The sequence below is a fragment of the Sus scrofa genome, chromosome 15 (genome assembly GCF_054392235.1).
Source record: "Sus scrofa isolate SSC_HxYL_T2T_F1_AM1 chromosome 15, Sscrofa_HxYL_maternal_Yorkshire_Landrace_v2.0, whole genome shotgun sequence".
Classification (NCBI taxonomy): domain Eukaryota; kingdom Metazoa; phylum Chordata; class Mammalia; order Artiodactyla; family Suidae; genus Sus; species Sus scrofa.
The window spans coordinates 27,139,644-27,156,429 of NC_139397.1; the positions used below are offsets into that span (position 1 = coordinate 27,139,644).

The 16,786-nt window shown below is 35.7% G+C and overlaps 1 protein-coding gene across 11 annotated transcripts in view; it reads right to left on the reverse strand.

The window, feature by feature from the left end:
• The window catches only part of SPOPL (speckle type BTB/POZ protein like), a 73,624-nt gene that overhangs the window by 15,844 nt on the left and 40,994 nt on the right, over positions 1-16,786 (reverse strand). For 2 of the 11 annotated variants that reach the window (XM_013983943.3, XM_085001346.1), the window contains exons 2-6: positions 6,854-6,989; positions 6,551-6,672; positions 6,126-6,206; positions 3,823-3,950; positions 1,849-1,945 (exon numbers count right to left, since the gene is read on the reverse strand). In XM_013983943.3, the coding sequence (XP_013839397.1) occupies positions 1,849-1,945; positions 3,823-3,950; positions 6,126-6,155 (255 nt within the window). In that variant the 5' untranslated portion in view covers positions 6,156-6,206; positions 6,551-6,672; positions 6,854-6,989. Of the gene's footprint in view, positions 1-1,848; positions 1,946-3,822; positions 3,951-6,125; positions 6,278-6,550; positions 6,673-6,853; positions 6,990-16,786 lie in introns of all 11 variants that reach the window. The other 9 variants (XM_085001345.1, XM_021075289.2, XM_085001342.1 and 6 more) reach the window with 5 other exon arrangements.

Genomic DNA, 16,786 nt, shown 5'->3' on the forward strand with positions numbered 1-16,786 from the left:
GGAGCCTCAACCCGCTAGGCCATCAGAGAACTCCCTTTCTTTGGATATTTTTAAAAATCTACTAATTTTAAATGCAGTTATGATTCTGAAGGGATTTTTCCCAATAATCTTGTAAGATGTTTTTCTGAATATAGGACCCAAGATATTGCACACATAAATAAATCTACCAATAGATTCTTCTATTAAGTTTTTTATTATTTAAGTTTGTTTCTAAAATTTCACAAATTACAAAACAGAAAAAAAGCCTCACTAATCCTTACCTGATTGCTGCTACACCATACACTATAACTTAATAACATATAAATCAAAAGTACTGTCATTAATATTAAGAGTTTAGTTAGGGGTCAGTTTTTTAAAACACAAAGATAGTATTTACTTGTTCATGTCAGTAGTGCTTTGAAATTTCTAAAGAGCAGAAACTAGATCAAACTGAACAGTTTAATTACTTGCATTAAGTATGCTGTGGAGTTAAAAATGTGACCATATATTTAAATTTAGGAAAGGATTTCTTAAATTCTATTTACTATTTAATTATCCTAACTCAAAACAATGTATTTAATGTAAAAATTTGGCAAAAAATCAGGTGATAAAAGTAAGGATAAAAAAATAAAGCCATTATTGGATTATATAGATATTGATGCTGTTGTATTTGTACTTTGTATACATAATCATAATTCAGAAGAATTTATATTATTGGTATACACATCTACGTAGTACTATCACTGCAACCACAAAATTTTAAGGAAGACATAGTTAACACTTCATAGTCCGAAAAGAGTATTCAAGGGACTATTTACAGAGCAGAAATTAATGATCTAATTAAAAATTATATACAATGAATTCTGATGATTATTTCCTTGATATCTATAATTAACTGATAAAATTTTAGTTTTTTCTAGTACATATTCAAGTAAAGGTAATAAACATTCTTACTAAATGGAACCTAGAGTAAAAAATTCAGAAAAAAGGCTGAATTCTTTTCTCAAGTTAAACTTGTTCTTTCAAAATAAAAAGGCAATTTCCCAATACTCAAAACCAACATGCGCTACAAAGTAAAACCTCAAACTCATTTGACATCTCTTTTTCAAATTTGCTTTTGGCCCAACTTTGAGAATATAATTTAGACTAAATATGAACTGTGCAGGCTTTAATCAGCTGTGACTGCCTGGGAAATCTGGGTCTCTTCTAGTGTGGAATTAAGATGACTATTAGTTCAAATTTTTAAAAATCTCAATTCTCTAAACTAACTCTGAAAGCTAGGAATTTACAAAGGTACACAGTACTACAAATTTTGCTGCTCTAAGCAACTACATAATCATCCCTCAAACTAACTCCAAAGTGAGCAACTTCTAATAGTCCAATTTCGTATCATCTTCTAGAATAGTGGGTCTTAGACTTTCTGACTTTCATAGTTGGGTATCACTTTTCAGGTAGAAATACGGTTGTCAGTTTTTTCATTCTGTCATTTTCAGAGAGTAAAACCCAACTTTGATCCTTTATCACAAGTATTTTAAAATAGAAAGGCTAACTTGGCAACAGAAAAATAGGAGGAAAAAAAGGTATGCTCCTCCAAACAAATTAAGTTTATGAAAAACTCATTACCTATATTCCATCTGTGTATATATATTCTTTTATATACTATAGAATAGCATGGGTCTACAGACTGTAAGATTAATAAAATCGGTTGGATTCCAAAGGATAAAATTAATCTAACCAATTTTCTGTTTTTCCTACTTTTTCTACAATTCCTGTTTTCTGCATCACTTTGGGAAAAGTGCCAGGAACTTCCACCTCTGACTACTTGATTCATAGTCTGAAACTTGAAAGGGTAGCACCAAACTGCCTTACCTGTCTACAGCACCACTTGCAGGGGAGGGGGAGGAGGCAGTTCTTTAGGTAGGGCAGTGCAATGCTTCCTCCTCTTCTGCAAGCAGTGCTGGAGATGCTGTAGAAGGAAGGGCATCAATGAGAGGTATGGAAGAAATGGTGGAGGGCACGAGGAATGTTTGTCAAAGCACTTTTTGCCCAACTAAGTTAAATACAGTGCCCAGAGTATAAATGTCTACATCAATAAAGATACATATTACAAAATCCAAAACTGAATCTGATCAGTGACAACTTAAAATGTATGTCACGGTGAGTTCTACTTTTAGGAGGTCATTAGCATATATAATTTAGCATGTGGATAAAAGGTATACTTCAGCAACACGTATAAAAAAATTCTTAAGTTCAGCCTTTATTCTGAATTTCTTGTTTGGCTAGGTTCCAATAAAACATACTTAAGGGAATATACTAAGTAAACAAAATTTCAATTCTAAAAATAAAAATATTTTCTTAAAATGTTTATTCACAGAAAAGACTTTTTTAGCTGCAGTAGGTTTTTTTTTCCTTTTATTTGATTACACAGCTTTTAAGGTTGTTTATTTATTTATTTTAAAGTAACTCAAAATGCTTTTCTTGCATTAAAAGAAACAGATCACGGACAGCCACATGGTTCACACACAGTAGGAATGCAAAGATTGGTCAATATAATTTGTCTCATTAACAGTCAAAAGAAAAAAAGTCTCCTTAAATGCCAATCTTATTAAATTTCAACATTTATTCCTGACTTTAAGGTCTTTTGAATTTTAAGATTATGTAATTTAAAAAAATAATATGCTGAAACATAAGATAAGTGCAAAATTAAGAATGCTTAAATAATATAATCTATAACTACTTCAACACTATTTAGAATATCTATTAGCAACAAATGCTTTAGTATAAATTTTTATCAAATTATTTAATGATAAGCCCTGCTTAAGACACTGATGATATGCATTTTATCAACCAAATAATTGTATTCATAACAAATTCATCATGCAGTTCATTTAATTTGTCTAGGTAGAAATAAGATGCAGTATATTTGCACCATGTAGTCTCTGGGGCCACATTTCAATTATTTTTCTGGCACAGCATAATGACATACAATTAGTCTGTAATCTTGCCAAGTAATTTTACACATTTTCTATAAAAAGATTAAAGCTAACTTAGCAGCAGTTAAGGATGTTATTGTGCTTCCAAGACACATACATCTATAATAATCTATTGAAATATGTTGAGGTTACACGATCATCTCAACAATTTGTATAGATAAAGCTACATGATGATAACAATGACAGAAGCAAATTCAAGCCTCAAATTATGACCAATCACAAGTATAAATTATTGGAAGGGGCGATGCTGGTAACTTTCAAAGATGATATTTTATGCATATGATTATATCTTATAAGTTCGTCAACAGACATGGACATATCTTAAAAATTTGAGATGGCGTTGCTTATAATGCTAACAATGCTAACATCTATTTGACTAAATGAACCCAACTGCTTAAATGAACAAAAACTTTCTCAATCTTTTCAGGCACTTTCACTACTGTTGAAGTATGGATTAAAATTGACAAACTCCTAATAATATTTAATATCATCAATCTGAATATGACAAAAATTGACCATCTGTTCAGAATTACTCAGCATGAAGATGATATTTAGCAATTTTCATATAAATCTAGATCCAGTCACAATCTTCCTAAGAAAGAAGTATTTACTATGTACTAGTATAACTGTAAATACAATTTATAGCTAAAGATATGACAATATTTTTTTCAGGCTGGGCTACAACATTGATTTCCATGAAAATCTAGTCAGCTTCTACTGGTAAGACACTTAACAATGAAACTTTACCAATTACACCGGTTACTTAATTTTAATATTATTCTGTGTATTTTTGCTTCATCACTAAAATAAAACTGACCACTGAATTCCTTGAAATAAAAATTGTACTCACCTCACAAAATAATGTAAGCTTGTCATCTGGTAAAAGACCATTAGCTTCATCAAGCAAAAAATCCCTTCGAATGAATTTTTTAAAACCCCAGTCCTTCCCTTGTACAAATCGATATGCTCTTTGGCTTTCTGGTGGAAAACAGAAGTTTAAATAAAACAAGTATCCAAGAAACATTTTATTAATGATAACACAGTTAAATGAATGTATAAAAGTAAGACTTGGCCAATACCTCCATCATAAAAATTAGAGACATGTGTGTTCATAAATAAAATGTCCTAAGAGTTACATTTGGTAAAACCAGATCATTTCACAGCACTACTAAAATTTTGGCCATCATTAATAAGCTTACTTTCAGATTCCAAGATATCTAAGAAAAGCCAGATCAAATCTCAAAGAGACGGAAGAGATCTTTCAAACAATCTAAGCCCTTCAATAAAGAAGTAGAATCAAAATACACTGACAGAGGAATACTATTTCTCATTAAACGTTAGAACCGAATTAGAAACATACCTATAATTTCCTGCTTCTCTCTTTAAAAATGGATGCTCTAAATCACCAGGACATGTTGTAAGCTTTACTGGGATAACCATCCCACTGATTTAAGTTTTACTGAACTAGAGAAAAATCTATTAATTGGTGAAAAAGCTACATAAAGCCCCTTATCATTCCTAGGTCTTTAGACATAATCCCCTCACCTCTAAAAACAATTTTCATAAAAGTCCAGAAGAGGGGTTTTACTACCATTAGTTAAAAAAAAAGATTTAATAAATGTTTCAAATGCCTAACATACTGGCTAACAACTGTTTATTATGATGTAAACCAGATACTTAACTGAAAATATTCACTATCTGCTATATACACAAGCTGGAGGTAGAAAACAAGTAATAATTCTAATGGAAACACTCCATGTAATGGACTGAATATTTGTATTCCCTTAAAATTTTTATGCTGAAGCCCTGTCCCCAATGTGATGGTATTAAGAGCCAGTGATTGGGCTTAGATGAGGTCATGAAGGTAGAAATCCTCATAAATAGAATTTGTGCTCTTATAAAAGAGACCCCACAAGATCCCTAGCCCTTTTCACCATGTGAAGACACAGGGAAATGCTGGTGGTCTGTAAGTCTTCACCAGAATCTGACCATGCTGCCTGCTACCCTAATCTTGGATTCCCAGCCTCCAGACTTATGAAAAATAAATGTCAGTTGTTAATAAGTCACCCATTCTGTTACTTTGTTACAGCAACCTGAACTAAGACACTCCCATATCTTAAATGTCAAACAATGTGAAAATACATGTGAAACTATGTATTACTCAGCAATAAGATATTTAAATGTATTTTTGGAGGGTTTTTTGGTAACGATGTACTTGATTTTGTCATTTACTTCTAGCAATCACTTAAAATTTAACGTGGCAGTTCACGATGTATTTTTCTACTCTGTACACAGTACATTTCCTACAAAGTTCTTAGGAAGTACCAGGTTACATGGTTTCAGTCGGCTGTATGTTTCAGCTGCCTGTAATTCAGAAGCTAGAACTGAATTAATAGATTCTGAGACTAAGAAAAACTGATTTCCTTTCAGTGTTAAGTCTACTGCTCGAAAAAAAATTCGAGTGACAAAGTATTAGGACATTCAAACACCTTTACACTGTTCTTCAGATTTTATTACCTGGCAAAAATGGCAAAGGAGAAAAAGAAATATTTCCTGAACACTTATTCTATGTGCCAGGCACTGAAACAGACACCTTGTCCTAACAGTAGCTATTTTTAGAAGTGAAAAGTAAATGTTACTTTAGGACATGAAAAATGCAAATTTTAATATGATTTGCATGCCTTATGAAGTCTAAGACTTAGTAAAACAACTATAATTCTATATTGGTATTTAAAATTAACAGCCTGGAGTTTCCGTTGTGGCACAGTGGTTAACGAATCCGACTAGGAACCATGAGGTTGCGGGTTCGATCCCTGACCTTGCTCAGTGGGTTAAGTAACCAGCGTTGCCGCGAGCTGTGGTGTAGGTCGAAGATGAGGCTCGGATCCCGCATTGCTATGGCTGTGGTGTAGGCCAGTGGCTACAGCTCCGATTAGACCCCTAGCCTGGGGACCTCCATATGCCATGGGAGCAGCCCTAGAAAAGACAAAAAAGACAATAAATAAATAAATAAAATAAAATTAACAGCCTAAATAAGATGTTTTGGATTAACCATATTTTAGGGGGGAAAAAACCCTAAATTTTCCTAGGTAAAAGTGCAGAAGTCACAGCACATAGTTAGAGACTTGCTCAAATCATTTGGAATTCACTTACCCATTGCTTTTGTTTCTTCCCTTTTAGCATTCAGAAGGGAAAATTTGAATTTTGCTCGAACTTCACTTTTTGGACAGCTGACTAAAAGCAAATATAAGGACAAGTAGTCTTTACTTTCATCATCTAATCCCTTTGGATTTACCCTCAGGCACCTAAAATAAAACAACAGACTCACATGGAGGAACATAATACTTTAAACATTCAAGAGAGAGGCAATACTGAAATCATTTGTTAAACAATCTATATAATTGAACGATGTTCCCCTCAATGTCTCCCCACAGTTCTTTATAATTCTCTGTACTATCAGGAGCTTATGTAATCTATATAATATATTAGACTAAAATCCATTCAGAAACAATAGCATAACTGTGAAGCAGCTGATGATAACATCAAAAATGAATAGCCAAAACAAACGAAACTCTTACCATTTCATTTTGTCACTTGGGCTAGATGAGAATGTTGAACTTTTTAACACTTCACCCATTTCCTCTCGACAAAAACTGAAGTTATTAATGGTCCACATGTAGGAAAATTTTACTACTTTAACCTAAAATATTGAGAAAAGCACTTTTACCATGATGATTTTTATGTTCCTTAATTGTCATGTTAAACAGCCTATGACCCACTCTTCTAACAGTTCTAATAACAATTCCAAAGTTCTTCACAATACTCTGAGTACCATAAAATTTTTAAGTGACATAAAATAAGGCATTTCTAACAGCACGTACCTGTGTATAACACCAGCTTTCTGCTATAGGACCAGTAGACATATCTCCAGAGAGAGGTGGGGTGGGTTCCCGAGACATTGCCACTTTATTGCAGTCTTCTAAGATTTATGCAATATCCCATACAGATGAGACTTTACTACAAAGAAAGAAAGTTTAATTTACTATTCCCAAAGTTTAACCGACTCAATCAAGAGGGAAGTATTTAAAGAGTCATAAAACAATTACTTTCCCAAACCAGATTATGAGGAAATGTGAGGATTTCATTATTTTTAATATTTTTTTTTCTTTTTTTTCTTTAGGGTTGCACCTGTGGCACATGGAAGTTTCAAGGCTAGGGGTCAAATCGGAGCTGCAGCTGGCTTGCCTACACAACAGCCACAGCAATGTGGGATCTGAGCTGTTGTCTGTGACCTACACCACAGCTCAGCAACGCTGGTTATTTAACCCAGTGAGAGAGGCTAGGGATTGAACTCACATCTTCATGGATACTAGCTGGGTCCAAAACCTCTGGGCCACAATGGGAACTATGATTATTTTATTAATTTTTTAAAATAAATAAAATCATGTCTTTATGCCATATGATACTTGAAATCTATATGAAATCAATACTTACAGATGTTACTTTACAAAGGCATACTTTTCAAAATTATCACAAATAAAAAACAGCATAGTAAGACCGTAAACATAAAATCAAAATGACAGGGAAATGTACTATCGAATTCACCTTCTTTCATCTCTTCATTGTCTTATTTATGAAAACCACAAGGGTTACAAAGTTAGAACAGCCCTGGGAACTACAATATTAGTCACTCATCTGTCAGACCCCAAAGTTTGACCAACTAAAAACACAGAATGGGACCTAACAGGCAATGCTAAATAATTACATTCCACAGAAATCTACCCCTATTTCAAGAAGGTTCTCTGATAAGACTGTTCTTATTTTGGAGTATTCCCTATCAGATAATATGTACCATACCATAAAATTTCCTCCAATTAGCTGTTCTTGAACTACATCCATTTGGACACATAATCAGTCATCATAACCTGGCCAGGACATTAACGACTAGATGGTACTTTGCACTTGGGAAAAAAGTCTATTAAAAAAGAGGTAAAATCCAAAAGAGCTATGTAAGTAGTATACTTTGGAGGGGTGTGGGTGGGGATGTTTCAAGATTACATTCCAATAAAAAGACTCAAGTCTGGAGAACTAATTTTTTTTTCATTTTATGAATAAGGAAAGAAAATCACATGAGTCTCATAAAAAGAAAATACTACAGGAAAAAAGGGAAGGATTTCATTCAAAATGCAGAAGAAAATATTTGCTCTGTATCTATACCCAATGAAACAATAATATGAAATAAGAAAACAAAAATTGAGGAAAGCTACCTGAAAGATATATAAAAACAAAAAGACCTACAAAAAGGTATGAAAAATGTGAAACAAGAAATGAATAAGCACATTAAAAATTTGCACTATGAGAGTTCCCATCATGGCTCAGTGGCTAATGAACCCAACTCGTAGGCTCAATTCCTGGCCTTGCTCAGTGGGATAAGGATCCGGCATTGCTGTGAGCTGTGGTGTAGGTCAAAGATGTGGCTCCAGCTTGGTGTTGCTGTGGCTGTAGTGTAGGCCAGCACCTGCAGTTCTGATTTTACCCCTAGCCTGGGAACTTCCATATGCCATGGATGTGACCCTAAACAAAAACAAAACAAACAAAAAAAATTTGCACTATAAATAATGAATCAAAATAAGAAATCACCACTGAGTTACAGTTATGTGAAATTCAAAATAAGAAAAAAAGTTCTAAGTATCATGTTCCACTAAAGGAACAAAATTCAAGATAGCCCCATTTTCCTCCTCATTGTTAAATATGTACAGAAAACAGGACATTTTCCACAGTTCTAAGGGGAAAGGGGCTGTAGACAAGGATTCTATACAATATCACGTTTTTAATTCTTATAAGATTTCAGTAGTGATATCTATACTAATACACTGACCCAAATGTATTTACGTAGGTTCCTCACATACAAGAGTTTCTATCATATGATATACTTGCAGCACAACACAATGAACTGGGGAATATGCAAAGTAGCCAGGGAAGAAAGTCAGGATGATAGCATTGGGAATGTTCTACTAGGAGCACTTGACAGTCATAATTAGCATTAAAGGAGAGGTGAAAAAGAGGGGATGTTCCTTTATTAAGCAAGAAAGAATAAAGGAGATAAATGACTAAAGTAAGAGTGACTCAAAGAAAAGTGAATACACAATTTAAAGTACACTGTCACTTTAACAAGAGTTATTCACTTCTACCTAAAAATTAGGTACTGCTCTTAAGTACCTCCAGTTGTTATCTTCAATTATTTTTATAAACCACAAACGGTTACTTATGTTTGAAAACAAAACAGCAAAGAGGTAGTCACAACAGCAAGCTGAGATCACTGATAGAATACTGTCATTTTAAAGATGTTGGTTTCCCCTCCATATTTAACAGCTTTATTGAGGTATAACTTATATACCACAAAATTCATTCACTTAAATGTACAGATCAATGATTCTTAGTGAATTATACAGTTGTACATGCATCAATATCATTTTAGAGTACATCCAGCATCCTGAAAGGTCCCTCCCAACCACCAATTTAGGCAGCCAGTAATCTGCTTTCCATAGTTATACTTTATCTAGAAGTTTCATGTAAATAACTTTGCACAATATGTAGTTTTATGTCTGGCTTCTGCTTTTTTTTCCCCCTGAATATGTATTGTAATTTCCTATCTATTTACATATCTCCTAATATCTGGCTGAAAGCTGGACATTTTAGTTAATGTAGCAACTGTAGCAATTCTGGATTCTGATTTATTTTTCTATGGGTGGTTGTTCTGTAAAATGAAATTTGCCAGGACTTACAGTATCTGTCTCCCCCATATTGTGTAGCTGATGATACCTGTTTGGATTTTATTCTCAACTTTTTTTGCCTGGTTATCATAGCTGTTCTTGTTCTTTCGAACCAAGTTTGCTACTTTTAGCTGACAAAGCCACAAGTTCCCTCAACTTCTTCCTGGCCCCAAATCAAGTCCAACTGATCTGGCAGCAAAGCTGCCCCAGGCTAGTAAAACCACCACTGCTATCTACTGGGCTGAAGGTGGAAATAGGAACAGAAATATGAGTTGGATACTTTTCTCTCTTTTTTTGGGGGGGGGGGAAGGGCTGTGCCTGTGGCATGTGAAGCTCCCAGGCCAGGGACTGAGCCCATACCACAACAATAACCATAGCCATGGAAGTGACAGTGCCAGATCCTTCACCCACTGAGCCATGAGGGAACTCTGGATATTTCTCTTAAGCAAATTCACAGCTAATATATGTACCAAAAGGGCAACGATTATTGACTTACCCATTAGGAATATGTGAAATGGCCCTGTCCTAGGCAATACTAGGCCAGGCTAGTATTCTGAAGCAGGCTAATAAAATAAGCCATCATGACCAATTTTGAAAACAATAAACCAAGAAAAGCATTTGCAATGCATAAAGCACATAGGAATTTCCCTAATATATAAAGAATTCCTAAAAATTAGAAAGAAAAAGAATACAAATAATTCACCAAAAAAGAACTTTTTAGAGTAATATAAATTAAAATTAAATTAAGAAGCCCCCCCCCCTTTTTTTAACTTTTAGGGTCACACCCATGGCATATGGAAGTTCCCAGGCTAGGGGTCAAATTGGAGCTGCAGCTGTCAGTCTATACCACAGCTGCACCAATGTGGGATCTGAACTGCGTCTGAAATCTACATCACAGCTCATGGCAATGCCAGATCTCCAACTCACTAAGCAAGGCCACAGATCGAACCTCATCCACAAGGATACTAGTCAGATTTGCTTCCACTGTCACAATGGGAACTCCACGAAGCCATTTTTTAACCTAGCATACTAGTAATAATACAAAAAATAGTTGAGAGTTTAAGGATAAAGTACTCTCACATTTCTTTTGAGAATACATATAAATTGTAAAGTTGTTTTATAACCTCCCTTCTCATTTTTTTATGGTGAAATTTCTGGCAAAAAAAGGAAAGGAAATTATGTTAATAAATAAGCTACTAATTTTATAAGTATAAACACGCTGATATTGTTATTTGATGTCCATGAGAACCAATTAAATGTTTTCTGGCAAATAAGAATGGTTTCCAAAAAATTTAGAAAAAGGCAGTAGGATGAAGAAGCAACCTGCAGGAGAAGTGCTAAAATGTGGAAAAGTTCAACCTCATTTATAATCAATGAAACATAAAAAGAATCCATACCATTTTCATCTACATTACTGTCAAAGATTTTTTTTAAACCGTCAATTCCTATAGCCAGGAAAACTGGAGAGATGCAAATATTATTCTACTGGCAAGTCCTATCTTTTAAGACAATTTTACAATTAGTATCAAAGGAAAGTTTTTGTCAGATACATGCTAGACATTCATCTTGGGACAACTGTGGAGAAACATAATTAAGTATAAGCACAGTATGTTTTTGTTACATTTTTATATACACAGAACTAAGGAACCATTAAGAGTGCATTCAATTTTCTTAACGATAGGGAAAGTATTCAAGACATGTTTAAATTAAAAAATTAAACAAAGTATATCTAAAAGGACCTCATTTGCAATAGCATATACAGGCATACCTCAAGATATTATTGAGAGTCCAGTTCCAGACCACCACAAATAAAGCAAATATCATGCACACAAAAAAGTGAGTCATATGAAATTTTTGGTTTCTCAATGTATATAAAATTATGTTGACACTATGACGTAGTGGATTAAATGTGCAAAGGCATTGTCTAAAAAAATACATACCTTAACTAAAAGATACTTCATTGCTAAAAAAAAGTAACTATCACCTGAGCCTGCAGAGAATCACAATTTTTTTGTAACCGTAACAAAGATCACCAATCACAGATCACTGTAACAAATGAAAATGTTTGAAATATTTTAAGAACTACCAAAATGTAACACAGAGACATGAAGTTTTAGCGAATGCTATTTTCCAAGAAAAAGAGATTGAGACATGTTAGGTCAAAGAAGATGGAAAGTCAAAGAAAACTTTTAGGGAGTTCCCATCATGGCTCAGTGGTAATGAACCCGGCTAGTATCCATGAGGATGTGGGTTTGATCCCTGGCCTCACTCAGTGTGTTAAGGATTCAGCATTGCCGTGAGCTGTGGTGTAGGTCACAGATGTGGCTGTGGCGTAGGTCGGCAGCTGCAGCTCCGATTCGACCCCCCAACCTGGGAACCTCCATGTGCTCAGGTGCAGTCCTAAAAAGCAAAACAAAAACAAAAACAACAACAACAAAAAAAAAACAAACAAAAAAACCCAAGAAAAAAGAAAACGTTTAAACATAATCTTCAATATTTAAGTTTCTGTAAGATGTTAATTTAGTACTAATACAGTATATAAGTAAATAAAAAAGTTTACAAAATCTGGGAGTTCCTGTTGTGGCTCAGGAGGTTAAGAACCTGACATAGTGTCTGTGAGGATGATGGTTCAATCCCTGGCCTTGCTTAGTGAGTTAAGGATCTGGCTTTGTCATGGCTGTGACACAGGCCAGCAGCTGCAGCTTGATTTGACTCCTAGTCCAGGAACTTCTATATGCCACAAGTATGGCCTTTGAAAGAAAAAAAAAAAAAAAAGGATCTATAGAGTAAAGAAGAGAAAGTTCTTTAATGCCTCTATAAGAGTTTTTACTTTGCTCAAGTATAACTCACAACTTAATCCACATATGTAAGTGAACTAAATAAAAACTCACAAAGATTTCTGTCTTTTTTCCAACTACTCCTTCAAATGATGTAGTTATGTGATGGGGGTATGAAGAATGCTGGTGAGCAGACTGCATTTGTGCACACTTAGAAGACATTATGTACCTTATTTATTCTTCCTCAACTCTATGAGATGGGTGTTAATAACTCCATCTTAACCACAAAAAAATGATTAGACAGGTTAGAAAGCTTTAGACTACAAGTAACCGAAAACTGGCTGAACATAAATTTGCCTAGCTCCAAAGTCTATACTCTTTCATGCTGCTGCTCTTATCATAGAGCTGAAACAGCCCTTACCTATCTGGCCCAGCTCTTATTTTATAGATGAGGACCAAGATGAAAGAAACAGACTAGACAAGTAAAATAAACTGTCCACATTTACACTGTTAGATAAATATTAGAAGGACAAAGATCTCCTAATGTCCACTTCAGTGTTATTTCCAGTGTTATTTCTTTTAAAAGAAAAAAAAAAAAAAAAAAAAAGAACATTCAGGATTTCCCATCCTTGTTTCTACAAAAAACAGTTGCAGAAAGAGAGCACAACGAAAATAAAATATAGAGAATGACTTTATATAATCAGTCTACAAAATGTAACAAATAAAGGTTTTATTCATATTCTAACTATGCTTTAAAATTTTTTTCAAGTGTGATATTTTCTAGTTTTATTTATTTAATCTTTTTAGGGCTGCACCTGTGGCATATGAAGGTTCCCAGGCTAGGGCTCAAATTGGACTTGTAGCTGCAGGCCTAAACCATGGCCACAGCAACATAGGATCCAAACCATATCTGCGACCTAAACTACAGCTCACAGCAATGCTGGATCCTTTAGCCTACTGAGGGAGGCCAGGGATCGAACCTGTGTCCTCATGGATACTATTTAGGTTTGTTACTGCTGAGCCACAACAGGAACTCCATCTAGTTTTATTTTTAAAAGAGCAAGATGTTACTGGAATAAACACATAGGTAGTTTTCCCTTTCTTCTGCCCACCTGCCCGCTTGCCTGCCTTTTTTCCTTCTCTTCCTCTCTCTCTCCCTTCCTTCCCACCCTCCTTCCTTCTTTCCTTCCTTTTTTTCTTGCTTTTTTTAGGGCGAAATTTGCAGCATATGGAAGTTCCTGGATTAGGGGTCAAACTGTAGCTGCCAGCCTATACCACAGCAACACCAGATCCAAGAAAGTCTGTAACCTACACCACAGCTCACAGCAATGTTGAATACTTAACCCGCTGAGCGAGGCAAAGGATCGAACCTGTGTCCTCGTGGATACTAGTCAGGTTCTTTACTTACTGAACCACAATGGGAACTTCTGGTAATTTTCTACTTTAACAAAATGTTTGAGCGCCAGAATTAATGTTCTACCACGTCATGTCACAGATACATTCAGATACAAAATTCATCCTCAAGAATTTCAAATATTCAGAATGTGTATAATCATGTCAAACAATCGTCTTCCCAATATCAAATCTTTTCTTCCCAACAGAAGCTATCTGCATCCTAAGTTTACTATCATAGCAATGAATTTTTTTCACATTCATATTGTGTATCTGTGAATTCCTAAATGATATAGACAGAATTTTATAGATGTAGTCAAGTATATGCACACAGACCTCACTAAAAATGGCGAAGTGGAAAACTCCCAAACTCCATCCCCCCACAATATGAGTGAATAAACTGGCAACACCTGTTAGTATCAACTTATCTGGAACTCTGGAATGGGAAAAAAAAACAAAAAACCCCAACCTCAAACTCACAACCCAGGGAATGCTTAATAAAGAATGCAGTTGCTGAATTTCAGTGAGAAAGAGTAGTGGTACTTTAACACACTCACTTATCACCCCCCCTCCCCAGTAGAGCAGTAGCTGTGAAGACATCAGCCCACATTCCCAGTGCAGGTTGCTGGTACACTGGAAGCTATATGGACTTATTCAAAAGAACTGTGATGTGTGCTTTGTCCAGGCTGGTAAGTTCCCTGAATTATCAGCTTAAGGGGCTTGTCTTTGTTTCACCTGCCTTGGAGCTTCCCCAGGGTAAAAGCAGCATTCTGACTGGCAGCATTTGACAAAACCATTTAAAGGTAAATGTATTATTATACCTGTCTGGTACAGGGGTAAACGCTGGGACAACCAATAGCCAGATAGGAAAGCCTGAGGAGAAAGAAGCTGAAAAAGATACCTGTGGGAGTCTCTAGTTCCACCCACGTTGCTGCAAATGCCATTATTTTGTTCTTTTTTATGGCTGAGTAGTATTCCATTATGTATATATACCACATCTTCCTAATCCAATCATCTGTTGATGGACATTTGGGTTGTTTCCATGTCTTGACTATTGTGAATAGTGCTGCAATGAACATGCAGGTGCATGTTTCTTTTTTAAGGAGTGTGTGGATATATGCCCAAGAGTGGGATTGCTGGGTCATATGGTAGTTCTATGTATAGATTTCTAAGGTACCTCCATACTGTTCTCCATAGGGGGAAATAACAATTAAAAAAAAAAAAAAAAGGGAGTTCCCGTCGTGGCGCAGTGGTTAACGAATCCGACTAGGAACCATGAGGTTGTGGGTTCGGTCCCTGCCCTTGCTCAGTGGGTTAAGGATCCTGCGTTGCCGTGAGCTGTGGTGTAGGTTGCAGACACGGCTCGGATCCTGCGTTGCTGTGGCTCTGGCTTAGGCCAGTGGCTACAGCTCTGATTCAACCCCTAGCCTGGGAACCTCCATATGCTGCGGGAGCGGCCAAAGAAATAGCAAAAAGATAAAAAAAAAAAAAAAAAAAAAAAAAAAAAAAAAAAAAAAAAAGGTGGGGGGGTGGGGGGATGTGCCTGGGCTGTGGGATGGAAATCCTGTGAAATCAGATTGTTATGATCATTATACAACTACAGATGTGATAAATTCCTTTGAGTAATAAAAAATTAAAAAAATATATATATAAAATAAAATTTTTAAATGAAAATAATACATTTTTAAATTCTATCTAAAAAAAAAAAAAGATACCTGTGGGGAAAGGTTTTAAAAACTTTTCACATATATAGTACAAGTTAGAAGGCCATGTGTATACCCGGGGCTAAACATATGCTTGGAAAATATGTGAGAACATCCTAAACTATCAACTGTGGCTGATCTTTAGATGCCACACAAGCAGAAAGTGAAGACTAAGGCAGAGCTGTAAATGACCTAGCTAAGCACTCAAGCATGGCTCCAAAAGAAAGCCTATCTCTATAAAACAGAGAAGTAATTTTTTGGCTCCATGTATTTATGTCAATATTTCCCATCCTATTGCTAAAGCTAAGTTCTCAAGTGAATGTGGGCAGGAGATGGGAGGAGGGGGCTCTTTTCTTCTCTGCAGCCCCCAACTGGAGGGATGTAGGCTCTACCTTGGCTGTAGTGCTGCTGTGGCACTGATTGCTCTTGTTTTAACTTGGAAAGAGGGTGTTTCACACTGGGAGAGCCAAGCCAAGAAGAACTGAGGATACTGTTCCTCTTCTCCTGCTCTCCCCATCCCACCAAGTATTTAGGTATTAGAGTAGAGATATGACTGGGAAAGAAATACACCACTGCACTTACTCCATACTCAAGAGATCTGACTTGGAGATACTGCCTGTGGGCAGAAGGGGGCCATAAAACAGCTCCAAATCTCTTCCAGAGAAACAGTGATTCACTTGTAAGGCAATGAGCAAAGGTATTCCAAAAAACAGTAGAAGTCCTGGTGAAAGGTAATTGAGAGGAGACTGAAGGAATCTATGGACATAAAAAAATAACCTGTAAGCTGGTTTGTTTGCCAGAGGACAGGAAACAGCCAAGAGGAGCCTTCCTACAGTTAGAACAAATCTCGAGCAGTGATTTAGGCCACTATTCCTAACTTTGATTACTTTGGCGGGTGAAGCAATTAATACCTGAAGGCATCACTAAAAATTATGAAGCAACTAGCATAGATTGGTGGATCATAACATTTTGAAGTTGTCAGGAAGATAGTTAAGAAGAGCCCTGCCAATACTACTGTCATCTCAGCGTTAACTGTGAAAACCCAGGGCTATGGCCCTAAAGGAGCAACATCAGAGGCTGTGCACATGCACTGGGGATAAAGACTGGGGCAATGGAAAGACAGGAAAATGGACTCTACTAAAATAACCAGCCAGTCACTAAACAAACAA